The sequence below is a fragment of the Dama dama genome, chromosome 12, assembly GCF_033118175.1.
Source record: "Dama dama isolate Ldn47 chromosome 12, ASM3311817v1, whole genome shotgun sequence".
In the NCBI taxonomy this organism is placed as follows: domain Eukaryota; kingdom Metazoa; phylum Chordata; class Mammalia; order Artiodactyla; family Cervidae; genus Dama; species Dama dama.
The window spans coordinates 85,166,614-85,180,243 of record NC_083692.1 but is presented as its reverse complement, the minus strand read 5'-3'; the positions used below and the strand labels follow the sequence as shown (position 1 = coordinate 85,180,243).

General features: G+C 40.1%; 1 protein-coding gene across 4 annotated transcripts in view; it reads left to right on the top strand.

The window, feature by feature from the left end:
- The first annotated feature begins 207 nt into the window (after positions 1-207).
- The window catches only part of KIF23 (kinesin family member 23), a 43,363-nt gene continuing 29,940 nt past the window's right edge, over positions 208-13,630 (top strand). For all 4 annotated transcript variants that reach the window (XM_061157975.1, XM_061157973.1, XM_061157976.1 and 1 more), the window contains exons 1-4: positions 208-390; positions 2,128-2,197; positions 3,212-3,340; positions 8,295-8,400. In XM_061157975.1, the coding sequence (XP_061013958.1) occupies positions 380-390; positions 2,128-2,197; positions 3,212-3,340; positions 8,295-8,400 (316 nt within the window). In that variant the 5' untranslated portion in view covers positions 208-379. The remainder of the gene's footprint in view (positions 391-2,127; positions 2,198-3,211; positions 3,341-8,294; positions 8,401-13,630) is intronic.

Here is a 13,630-nt window from a genome sequence, read left to right as displayed (position 1 = left end):
GAAACTCTCAGTGTCCTCAGAGAATATGGATGGGGTTTATTTCCTAATATCTGAGCCTAGCTTCCCCCTCAGACACCAGGCTGCCAGTGCACTGTCTGCGTCGGTCGCCTAGGAGACGCGCACCACATCCTACTGAGCAGGCGCTTTTTCTGAGGCCACGCCCCTTCCCGCGGGCGGGCGCTGATTGGCCCGTTTGAAATGCGCCGGGCGCGAGCTCACCTGGGCCGTCAGCGGCGTTTCCCGAATTCCTCAAGCTCCGCGCTTGAGCCGCGGAGTTGCGGTGCCTGCGGCCGGTCCCGGAGGCCCGCCGATCTCGTCAACCCCCGACCGAGTCCGGCATCCCCTCCGCGCGCGTCTGGGCAATTCGGAGCCTACTACCATGAAGCCAGCGTGAGTACTGGGCCGCGGAACTGGGGCCGGCGTCTCCCCTCGCCGCGGCAGGTCCCCGGCCGCGCGGTGGGCACCAAGCCCTGTGCCGCCCGGGACCACCAAGCCCCCCTACCGGGACCGCCCAGGGGGAGACGGGCGTGAAGACCCGTCCTCGTCCACCCGGTCTAGCTCCCCGCCTCCCGGAGTAGGGCGCCTGGCTCCCCGCCCTGGCTGCACTCGGCCGGGAAGGGCCGGCCCCACGTTGGGAGGGGCGGGAGGTTTGGGCCGGGACCGCCGCCTCCTATCCTTTCTCTAATTCCCCTTTCCCTCCCTGGCCGCCCGCACCGGCGGTTTGTATTTTGCCCAGTTAGTGCGGGTCGGGGGTCGTCTCGCGGGTGGGCCTGGTGTTGTGTCCTGGGTTTGGGGTTGGGTAGGTGGTCTCAGCCCCTGAAGAGTCCTTGGCATCCGGGCGCACTGCCTGCCTTTCCGAGTCTAATTCGGTAGCCTCGGGGCCGCGACCACCCCAGCTCTCCCCTCGGGTGTAGGCTAGTTACTTTTACTCTGTTCTTTGGTCTCAGACAGCCCCGCCCCCGGCCACAAACGCCAACATTCTTCACGAAGTTGGTGACATTTGCGCCGCAGCCTAATTCCTTGACCGCTACTGGGTAACGAAATACTTGTGCAAAGAAGGTTGACTTTATAATCATCATCATGATGTAGCTAGTCGTTTGCAGAAAACAGCTTGTTTTCTTAAGAGGCTAAAGTCAAAATTTTTATCTTTAGGGAAAAATAAAAATGTTAAGTTTAAGTAAACCTACCATATTATTTTGCACTTTAAACAGGAATTTGATTTGTTTCATTGGGAAAGTGCTGAGAAAGTATTTTAACAACCTGTATAGTCCAAGCCAATAATTTCACTTAGTGTTAAATGTTTATCTCGTCTATAGATAAATGGGGGGGAGGGGGGAGTGTCATACTTGAGAAGTGGTGAAATAAACCAAAATATCTTTTTCTACTGCTGCTACTTAAAAGAGCACAAAATTGCAGTTTGGGGACCACATTTTGTCTGGGAACAAAGGATGATAGTTTTAAGAGTTCAGTAGTCACTTGTTCTTTAAAAATAAAGACATAAATCTTGATCAAAGGGTGGATTTCTCCATCTGCATTTTTATAATTTAGAAATTAATCACTTGGTCTGCCTTGGCAATGGGCTAAGCACAACTTGTGTGCTTTTACGAAATGCCTTTTGAGATAAGTGTGCTCAGTCATCTGTTGAGTTTTCAAATTTGTAATGCCTGTAAAATTGTTGGTCAAGAAAGCAAACCACTTAACACACAGAACTATAAGTAGATATTAAAAAAACCAGGGGTCTATCAGGCAGATCACTTTACCAGTGCTGACCAGGTAATTCCAGATTGACTGGTTTAAGATTCTACTCCTGGGAGTGGTTGGAACTCTAAGTTAGGTATTAAGTCATAATTTGGTGACATGGAGCTTAGCACAGATAACTCCATTTTGGGCCTGTTCTTTCTTTTTTTGGTGCCACAAATGTCTCCTAAGCCAAATTTTAATTACTTTTAAGTTACGCATGTCACAAACACTCTCCTATTAAGGCAGTTTGTACGTATTCATATTATTTGGGGCATAGTGTTTTGGGACTGCTAAAGAGTAATTTTATAACCCCTAGGAAGATTCTCTGTATAGGTTATTTTTTTATATGTTAGTGTTGAACTGAAGTGTTTTTGTTTCTATGACTAGGAGGACTAAGACACCCAGGAAACCACCAGTGAAAAAAGGATCCCAAACAAGTCTTAAAGACCCAGTTGGGGTAAGGTCTGCCTGTGAATTTGTGTATTCTTTCTTCAGTCCCTTTGTGTTTTGTATGCTTGAAAGGGACAGAGATGTGGAAGTGGAATCAAAGAACATTTAGCTAAAAGGACTGTACTAAATTGCTTAAGGCTGGTTCCAGCTTTGAAATTTTGTTTCTGTGTAGGATTTATTAGTCCAGTAAAATGAAGCCTTTGGTTTTCAGTTGCATACTTCCTGTAACTACTTATATTTGAAAAGCTAGATAATGAAAAAATATTCTTCAACTATCTTGGAGATATTCTTTATAGTCTCTGGGATGGGGGAAGCTTTGTGCTTGGATGAACATCTCTCCTATCTTTACGACAGTTATATAGTAACTTACTGCACACTTCAAGAGGAAAGCCCCAAACTCCATGCTATTGGGGATCAAGTTCCATAGACTGGTTTAGAACAGTTTCATTTATCTCATGACTACTCTATGAACTTCACTAGTTTCAGGCTTGGGAACTTTTAAAAGCAAATGGTAAATAAAAAAAAGTTGACTTGCTCTGTTTTTTTTTTTTTTTTTTTAATTTTCCCTTTATTGGCACTGGAGTGTTATCTCTTTATCTGAGTTGTGGGAACCAGATGCTTTGCATATACAGCTAAACAATTTTCTCCCAACCCTATCACTGATTAAGAAGATGACGTTTTGAATCTTGCACTTTAGTATATTGTGTTAAGCTGGCAAGTTTTAACTGACGTCCAATTCCAAACAATCCTAACAGCTTTTGAGATATTTTTCATTGTGTGATATGTTCTTGATTTTTAGAGTTTTCATTTTGTGTGCGTTTAAAATTCTCTCATATCTAATATATCTGTTTTGCATTTGACAGTCAGCAAGTTGGGTAGCAGATTTTTGGCTTCCATAGCTGTTTATATAGCTCTCTTAAGTTTAGATGTCAAATGTTGGTTGATGAATGAATAAAGGAATGAAGGAAAAGTCAGGTAAAAAGTCAACCTTTGTTCTTTAAACACCCTCTTGTATTTTCAGGTGTACTGTAGGGTACGCCCACTGAGCCTTCCTGAGCAAGAGTGTTGCATAGAAGTAATCAATAATACAACAGTTCAGCTTCATACTCCTGAGGGTTACAGACTCAACAGAAATGGAGACTATAAGGAGGTAATTCTGTTTGGAACCAACTGTTTTTAATTGATAGGTTCTTTCTTGAATTGGTTTTCTATTTTTTAAATATGACAAAATTCATGTTTCCACTTTATTGAAAGACTTATTTACTTCAGTCTAACAACCATATTAAAAGTGTCTAATTTCTGGGTTGTATAAACACGCTTTTGGTATACTGAAATTAAAAGATTGTTTTTAGATGATAATTTCTTATACTGGATATTTATTGCTTTTTAGAGCATAAGTTAAGTGAAGTTGCTCAGTCGTGTCTGAGTCTTTGCGACCCCATGGACTGTAGCCTACCACGCTTCTCTATCCATGGGATTTTCCAGGCAAGAGTATTGGAGTGGGTTGCCATTTCCTTCTCCAGAGCATCTTCCCAACCCAGGGATTGAATCCTGGACTCCCTCATTGTAGACAGACGCTTTACCGTCTGAGCCATCAGGATAGTTTAATGTGGAATGATATCTGATTGTTCTAGGCAGTTATATATATATATAGTTCCATGTGTGGAATTGAAGTAACATTTAATAGGCGTTGTATACTTGAATTGATTTCTTATGAAGTGTTTTTATTTTTGTAAAATGTTAAGCAAGAGTTCAGTTCAGTAAACATGTGCTAAGCTGGAGGGTGGAAGGAGACTTTTAAAAATGAGTAAGACAGGCTCCTTGCTTTTATGGAGCTTACAACTTAGTTGGGAGCACAGATGCTAAGCAAGTAATGCTCATAGGTGACAGAGATGTGCTTAAAGAAACGGACTCTGGGAATGCAGGAAAAAAAAGGTTAATTCAGTCTGTCAACTCTTGTAGCTGCCTTTACTCTTTTATGTACACTACTCCAGGGAGATTGTTAGTCAGAAGCCTACCAGTGGCCTCTCTGGTGATGTAATGTGATGGACACATCTTTGTCTTCATTATGATCTGTTTCTCAGCAGCACTGTCCTGTCTTCCCCCTCGAACTTTCCATGTTCTGTCTTTTATCCTTAGCTTTACACACTGATTATATGGTAATAATTTTGGAAATTTTATCTTCAGCCTACATCTTTTGTCTAAATGGAACATCCACTGTTTGGATGCCACATAGGCATGTCCAAAAGAACTCTTGATTCTTTTTCCCCTCTAGATCAGTACTTCCCTGTTTTTTCTTGTCAATAAATAGCACCACCACCATCTATTTGCTCAAACCGGAAACCTTTCTCTTGGGGGCTTTCCTAGTGGCTCAGTTGGTAAAGAATCTGCCTGCAGTGCAGGAGACCTGGGTTTGATCCCTGGGTCGGGAAGAGCCCCTGGAGAAGGAAATGGCAACCCACTCCAGTACTCTTGCCTGGAGAATTCCTTGGACAGAGGAGCCTGGCAGGCTACAGTCCATGGGATCATAAAGAGTCGGATGTGACTGTGTGACTAACTTTCACTTTTCTCTTATACCTCCTCATATCTAGTTCATCAGTAGATCCTATCAGTTCTACTCCAATGTATATCTTGAAACTGTCCTGTTATTTCTGTCTCTACTGCTGCTACCCTTGTCTGAGGTCTGTTATTAATTATGGAGACTAGTGCTTCTCAAACTGTCTGTGGTAAAGAAGCAACTTTTTTATTTTCAGTGCTTTGTGACTGATACTTTTATGCAGCTTTGCCACAAGAAACTGTTACACAGTTGTTAGGCAAAGTTAGACAAAGGAGAACTGGTTTTTAATCTGTTCAGAGTAAGCTCACTGATCACATGCTGGGATGTTGCAACCATGTGAAATGACTACAGAGGTTCTGAGCAATTACTCTCTATCTCTGTAATTACTTCCCCTGGACAGGAGACTGATAGCTTTCATAGGGGCACTGGGCCGCCTGCTGACCATACTTTGAGTGGCATTGACAAGACTATGCTGAAGCCAACTGGACCACCTGCTTCCATTCTGAATCTTCTCTGATCTGTTGCCACAGAGCAGCCAGTCAAAGCAGAAGTCAGACCTCACTATTTTCCTTTTTTTTTTTTTAATTGAAGTACAGTTAAGTTACAGTGTTGTATTAGCCTCTGGTATACAGCAAAGTGATTCAGTTGTACATATATGTACGTATTCTTTTTCATATTCTTTTCCTTTATAGTTTACTACAATATACTGACTACACCTGCCTGTACTATACAGTAGGATGTTGTTGTTTATCTATTTTATATATGTTGTTGTTCAGTTGCTAAGTTGTGTCTGACTCTTTGTGACCCCATGGACTGCAGCACACTAGGCTTCCCTGTCCTCCAATATCTCCCAGGGTTTGCTCAAACTCATGTCCATTCAGTCAGTGATGCCATCCAACCAACACATCCTCTGTTGCCCCCTTCTCCTCCTGCCTTCAATCTTTCCCAGCATCAGGGTCTTAGTACTTTGTATCTCCTAATCCCAAACTCTTAATTTATACCCCCCCCCCCCCACCATTTTTCTTTTTAAAGCCTTCTAAAGGATAAAGTTTTAAAATGGGAAAATCCTGCTTAATCTGCCTGCTATCTAATTTCTCCACCTCCCCTGTTAGTACTCATCCAATCCTGAATTGCTTGGATAAGCTGGAATCCTGCCTCAGGCCTTTTGCCTCAGCTCTTAGCAGGATGGCCCCTCATCCTCAGGTTTAGCTTAAATCACCTCCTCTGAGAGTGTGTCCAGACCACCCCCATCAGAAGTAGCGCCACTCCTACTTCTGTCCTGGTCTGTACTCTATTCTTCCCTAATAGCACTTAGCACCATCTGTAGACTTATTTACTTGTTTATGGTCTCTTTCCCCAGGTGTAATATACTCTTCTAGGGGATATGCACCTTATGTGTCCTGTTTGCCAAATACTCAGTAAATATGGAGTAAGCATGAAGGAATGGTTTGGGAAGGCTTCATGGAAGAGTAGGACTTTGAGAATGTAAAACAGTTAAGAAGTGACTTATTGAATTTCACTTTTATTAGAGTTAATTTCATGTATGTGTAAATAGTGCAAAAGCTTTAGTGGGGATTAGAGGTTCTCAGTGTCTTGTGACAGAAGGCAACACTGGATAATGGAAAAATGTTAGAATGGAAATGACTTTGACAGCAATTAGCTTCATTGGCTTGGGCAAGTTCCTTCTTGGCCTCAGTTTTCTTCACTTGGAAGAGGGTGGGGGTTGCTCATGAGGACTTGGAGGTCATCTGATTGACCTATCACCACTATCCTGTGTATCCTTTCAGTTCCAGGATTCTTTGTTCTTCCTTCGAACTTTAAAGCTGTTTTCTAAAGGGCTTTCCTTATAGCTCAGTTGGTAAAGGATCTGCCTGCAATGCAGGAGACCCCAGTTTGATTCCTGGTGTTGGGAAGATCTGCTGGAGAAGGGATAAGCTACCCACTCCAGTATTCTTGGGCTTCCCTTGTGGCTCAGCTGGTAAAGAATCCACCTGCAATGCAGGAGACCTGAGTTCAGTCCCTGGGTTGGGAAGATCCCCTGGAGAAGGGAAAGGCTACCCACTCCAGTATTTTGGCCTGGAGAATTCTGTGAATCTCCATGTAAAGAAATTAGATAGAATCTCCATGAAAGGTCATGGGGTTGCAAAGAGTCGGACACGACTGAGCGACTTTCACTTTCAAAGCTGTTTCACAGCATTGGAATAAAGACAGGTGAGAATTAGCTGAAGCATGTGATATGCTAGACAGTGTTTGAGATATGGTTAGTATTAAGTATGAGCTGTGTTGTTACGATGATGATAATGATGTATTTCAGTCCTAATCTATACTAGTCTCCTTTTGGGGGACAAAACTGCTAATAGTTTTCATAAGGGTTATGATATTGATATCTGAGCAGGTTGAATTTAAGATAAAAGATATAAAACAGGGAAGAGGGGCCACGTGATAAAGGCTATAATCCATAATAAATTCTAGTGAATACTCATGCACCAAATAACAGCATTAATGTTCATGGAGCAAAAACTGCAAGAAATTCAAGAAACCTACAGGAACAGTTGCAATGTCTACAGCCTACTAAAACTAGGAAATAATAAAAATAGAATAAAATTCCAGTGTTTGGACAGTTAGGTCATTTTAGTTTACCTTGAAATGTATTTGTTTACCCCAGTCTCCAATCTTATTTTCCAGTTGGAGTTTGGTAATATTTTTGATAGTATAGCTGTACTTTATGTTATGTTGAAAGATCTGAGAATTGAAGTATTACTGCATTTTATTTTATTTATTTATTTTTATTTATTTATTTATTTGTTACTGCATTTTAAAGGTCACAGTTATTTAAAATTTATTTCACATAAGAACACAGATCAGAGATTTCCCTGGGGGTCCAGTGGTTAAGACTCAATCCTTCCACTGCAGAGGGCATGGGTTCCATTCCTGGTCAGGGAACTAGGGTCCTGCATGCCTTGCAGTGTGGTTAAAAAAACAACAACAACTCAGATTAGATTATATTGACAGTTATTTTCTAGTTTTAAAAAAGCAATACATCAAAACTCTTAATTTTTTGCTGTTATGCTATTTTAAAATGACACCTTTATTTAAAAAAAAAAACAGTAAAGTAGTGCTTGAGGATTTTCACAAATCTGTGACTGAATTGTTATAATACCTTTTGATCTTCTTTGTCACTTAATTAAAACAAAATCAGCCTTAGTCTATGAAGCATAAGTAGACTGAAGACTTTTCTACATATATACTTTTCTATATATGTGTGTGTGTGTATACATATATATATATAACTCTTCAATAGTTGTAACCATACTATACTTCAGTACTATAACCATAAATATTTACCAGTTTATAATTGGTATAATTTAAGTATGTTATGACTTTTTAAAGGTTTCAAGTTTAAAGTTTATTGATATTTTTTCTTTTCATGTCTAGATTTAAGTGTTCATAAGGAAACATCTGAATGTGTTTAAGCAGATGTATTTCTATCCTAGATATAGTGCAATTCCATTTACGTGCTTTTTTAAAACTTTTTCCTTCTCCACAGACTCAGTATTCATTTAAACAAGTATTTGGCACTCATACCACCCAAAAGGAGCTCTTTGATGTTGTGGCTAATCCCTTGGTAGATGACCTCATTCATGGCAAAAATGGTATGACTCTTGAGTTTTGCTGAATTTTACTTTTTCTCTTCTGGTAAAACTTTTTTGATACTTACATATTTACTTTATGTTTGGCCTTGAACCCAGTTAACTTGTCAGGGTCGTGTTAAACGTGCTTTTTTGAGCCGTTGATTTTATTTTTTAATTCACTTATTTTTTAAAATGTCATATTGGAGTATAGTTGATTTACAGTGTGGTGTTAGTTTCAGGTGTATAGCTAAGTGATTCAGTTGTACATATATCCATTCTTTTCCGATTCTCTCCCCATGTAGGTTATTACAGAATGCTGAGTAGGTTTCCTGTGCTGTGAGCAGGTCCTTGTTGGTTTTCTGTTTTAATAGAGCAGTGTGCGTATGTCGGCCTCAGACTCCCAATTTATCCCTCTCCTTTGGCACCCTTTGGTAATCTTAGGTTTGTTTTCTAGGTCTGTGAGACTGTTTCTGTTTTATAAATAGGTTTATTGGTATAATTTTTTTTTTTCTTTTTTAGATTCTAAATGTAAGGAATATCATGTGATATTTGTCTTTCTCTGATTTAGTTCACTTATTCACTTAGTATGATAATCTCCAGGTCCATCCATGTTGCTGCAAATGACATTGTTTCATTCTTTTTATGGCTGACTAATATTCTGTTTGATACCACGCCTTTATCCATTCATCTGTCGATGGACGTTTGAAGTGGCTTCTATGCCTTGGCTATTGTAAGCAGCACTGCAGTGAACACTGGGGTGCATGTATCCTTTCAAACCATAGTTTTCTCTGAATATATGCCCCAGTAGTGGTATTGCTGCATCTTATGGTAGCTCTATTTTTAGTTTTTTAAGGAATTTCCATACTGTTCTCCTAGTGGTGTACCAGTGTACATTCCCACCAACACTGTAGGAGGGTTCCCTTATCTCCACTCCCTCTCCAGCATTTATTGTGGGTAGACTGTTTGATGATGGCTATTCTGACCAGAGTGAGGGGATATCTCATTGTGGTTTTGATTTGCATTTCTCTAATAACTAGCAATGCTGAGCATCTTTTCATGTGCCTCTTGGCCATCTGTATATTTTCTTTGGGGAAATGTCTATTTAGGTCTTCTGCCCATTTTTTATTTGATTGTTTTGGATGTAGAACTGCATGAACTGTATTTTGGAGATTAATCCCTTGTTGGTCACATCGTTTACAAAAGTTTTCTCCCAGTCTGTTGGTTGTTTTTTCATTTTGTTGATGGTTTCCTCTACTGTGCAAAAGATTTACATTTTAATTAGGTCCCATTTATTTATTTATTTATTTTTTTATTACCCTTGAAGATGGGTCCAAAAATTATCTCACTGTGACTTATGTCAAAGTGTATGCTGCCTGTGTTTTCCTCTAAGAGCTTTATAGTAGCTTTACATTTAGGTCTTTAATCTATTTTGAGTTTATTTTTGTGTATGGTGTTCAAGAATATTCTAATTTCATTTTTTTTACATGTAGCTGTCAAGTTTTCCCAGCACCACTTATTGAAGAGACTCTTTTCTCCATTGTATATCCTTGCCTCCTTTGTTGTAAATTGACCATAAGTGTGTGTTTCTGGGCTTTCTTTCCTGTTCCTTTGACCTATAATTTTTTGTGTTTTTTTGTGTTTTTGTATTTTTTTTTGCCAGTACTATAGCATTTCAGAGAAGGCAATGGCACCCCCACTCCAGTACTCTTGCCTGGGAAATCCCGTGGATGGAGGAGCCTGGTGGGCTGCAGTCCATGGGGTCACACAGAGTTGGACACGGCTGAAGTGACTTAGCAGCAGCAGCACTATAGCATTTTGATTTCTGTAGGTTTGTAGTGTAGTCTGAAGTCAGGGAGCTTGATTCCTCCCACTTCGTTTTTCTTTCAAAAGATTGCTTTGACTAGTGGGGTGTTTCCATATAAATGTAAAAAAATTTTTGTTCTAGTTCTATCAAAAATGCCATTGGAAATTTGAGAGAAACTGCATTGAATCTGTAGATTGCCTTGGGTAGTATTTTCATTTTGACAGTATTGATTCTTCCAATCCAAGAACAGGGTATAACTTTCCATTTGTTTGTGTCATCTTCAGTTTCTTTCTTCAGTTCAGAGTACAGATCTTTTGCCTCCCTAGGTAGGTTCAGTCCTAGGTTTATTCTTTTTGATGTGATAGTAAATGGGATTATTTCCTTAACTTCTCTTTCTAGTCTTTCATTGTTAGTGTATAGGAATGCAAGAGATTTCTGTGTATTAATTTTGTATCCTGCAAGTTTACCAAATTCATTGAGGAGCTGTAGTAGTTTTCTGGTAGCATCTTTAAGATTTTCTATGTGTAATATCATGTCATCTTCTAACAGTGACAGTTTTACTTCTTTTCCTTCTGGACTTCTTTTTCATTTCTACTCTGATTGTTGTGGCTAGGACTTCTAACACTATGTTAAATAAAAGTGGTGAGTAAACATCCTCATCTTGTTCCTAATCTTAGAGGGAATGCTTTCAGCTTTTCACCACCGAGTATGGACATAAACCGCAGGTTTGTCATATATGGCCTTTATTATGTTGAGGTGTGTGTTCTCTCTATGCTAACTTTCTGGAGAGGTTTTTGGCAAAAGCATTTTCTGCATTTATTGAGATGATCAAAGGATTTTTATTCCTCAGTTTGCTAATGTGGTGTATCACACTGATTGATTTGTAGATACTGAAAAATGCTGTATCCTTGAGATAAATCCCACTTGATAATAGTTTAAGATCCTTTTTATGTGTTGACTGAAAAGATGAACAATGTCAGAGTTGCAAGTTAAGTTTTATTTGGGGCAAAATGAGGACTGCAGCCCAGGAGACAGCACCTCAGATAGCTCTGAGAGACTGGTTTAAAGAGGTAGTGGGGGAGAGTCAATGTGTAAGATTTTGGTGAAGGGGGATTTCAAAACAATCAAGTGCTTACTTTACAAAAGCTTTTCTGCTAGTCATGAGGAGCTGATGTCACTGTGAAGGGATTTAGTGATTTTCTAGATATGAAGAGAGGCAAGGATTTGGATCAGTTCCTAAAAATATCTAACTATCTAAAGACCTGTTCCACCAGTTTCCCTAGAGCACAGAGTGACTCACTCTCCAGCCTGAATTTCCCTCAAGGGGTGTTGAAGCTTGGCAGCTGAAGGAACATAGGGTTCAGGTCGCAAATGCGCTTCTTGTTGTTCAGTTGCTGGCAAGTGCTCTTGGCAAGTGCCAGTTTGTAGTTGATAATGTATTGTTGGTTGTGCTTTGCTAGTATTTTGTTGAGAATTTTAGCATCTATACCCCTCAGTCATGTTTGCCTGTAATTTTCTTTTTTGTGATAATTCTTCTCTGATTTTGGTATGAGGATGATGTGGCCTTATAGAATGAGTCTGGGAGAGTTCCTTTCTCTGCAGTTGTTTTAGAAGAGTTTTAGAAGAATAGATGTTAACTATTCTCTAAACATTTGATAAAATTCTCCTGTGAAACTGTCTGGTCTTGGACTTTTGTTTGTTGGGAGTGCTTTTTTTTTTTTTATGAAATATAGTTGATTTACAATGTTAATTTCTTTTGTACTGCAGAGTGACTCAGTTATACACATATATATTCTTTTTTATATTTTCAATGATGGTTTGTCACAGGATAGTAAATATATTTCCTTTTGCTATATGGTAGGACCTTGTTCATCCATCCTATGTATAATAATTTGCCTCTACTAACTCCCAACTCCTACTCCTTCCCTCTAGTACTCCCTTTTCTCTGAGACCACAAATCTATTCTCTATATCTGTGAGTCTGTTTTTGTTTTGTAGATATGTTGATTTGTGTCATATTTCAGTTCCACATATAAGTTTTACCATGTTATTTGTCTTTTTCTGACTTAGTATGGTAATCTCTAAATCCATCCTTGTTGCTGCAAATGGCATTGTTTCATTCTTTTTTTTTTTGGCTGGGTGATATTCCAGTATCTCTGTGTATGTAAGTGTGTGCACCATATCTTTATCTGTTCATCTGTCAGTGAACATTCATGTTGTTTCCATGTCTTGGCTACTGTAAACCATGGACACTGGGGTGCATGTGTCCTTTCAAAACTCAGTTTTCTTTAGATATATGTCCAGGAGTGGGATTGCTGCCTCCTGTAATAGCTCTAATTTAGGTTTTTAAGTAACCTTCATACTCTTCTCCTTTGTGGTATACCAATTTACAAACCCACCAACAATATAGAAGGGTTTTCTTTTCTCCAGGCCCTCTCCAGCATTTGTTATTTGTAGACTTCTTGATAAGGGCCATTCTGACTGGTGTGAGGTGGTACCTTGTTGTAGTTCTGAATTGCATTTCTCTAATAACTAGTGATGCTGATCATCTTTTCATGTGGCTCTTGGCGCCGAAAAATTGATGGTTTTGAACTATGGTGTTGGAGAAGAGTCTTGAAAGTCACTTGGACTGCAAGGGGATCCAACCAGTCCATCCTAAAGGAGATCAGTCCTGGGTGTTCATTGGAAGGACTGATGCTGAAGCTGAAACTCCAATACTTTGGCCACCTCATGCGAAGAGTTGACTCATTGGAAAAGACCCTGATGCTGGGAGGGATGGGGGGCAGGAGGAGAAGGGGATGACAGAGGATGAGATGGCTGGATGGCATCACCAACTCCATGGACATGAGTTTGGGTGGACTCCAGGAGTTGGTGATGGACAGGAGGCCTGGCGTGCTGCAATTCATGGGGTCGCAAAGAGTGGGACACGACTGAGCGACTAAACTGAACTGAACTGAATAACTAGTGATGCTGATCATCTTTTCATGTGCCTTTTGGCCATCTGTATGTCATTTTCAGGGAAATGTCTCTAAATAGACATTTAGAGACTTCTTCTATCCATTTTATGATTGGGTTGATTGTTTTCATAAAAGAGATGCATGTTGTTGTTCAGTTGCTCAGTTGTGTCTGACTCTGTGACCCCACAGACTGCAGCACGCCAGGTTTCCCTGTCTTTCACCATCTCCCAGAGCTTGCTTAGAGTCATGTCCATTGAGTCAGTGATGCCATCCAACCATCTCATCCTCTGTCATCCCTTTCTCCTGCCTTCAATCTTTCCCAGCATCAGGGTCTTTTCCAGTGAGTTGGCTCTTTCCATCAGGTGGCCAAAGTATTTGAATTTCAGCATCAGTCCTTCCAATGAATATTTAGGACTGATTTCCTTTAGGATTGACTGATTTGATCTCCTTGCAGTCCAAGGGACTCTCAAGAGTCTTCTCCAACATCACAC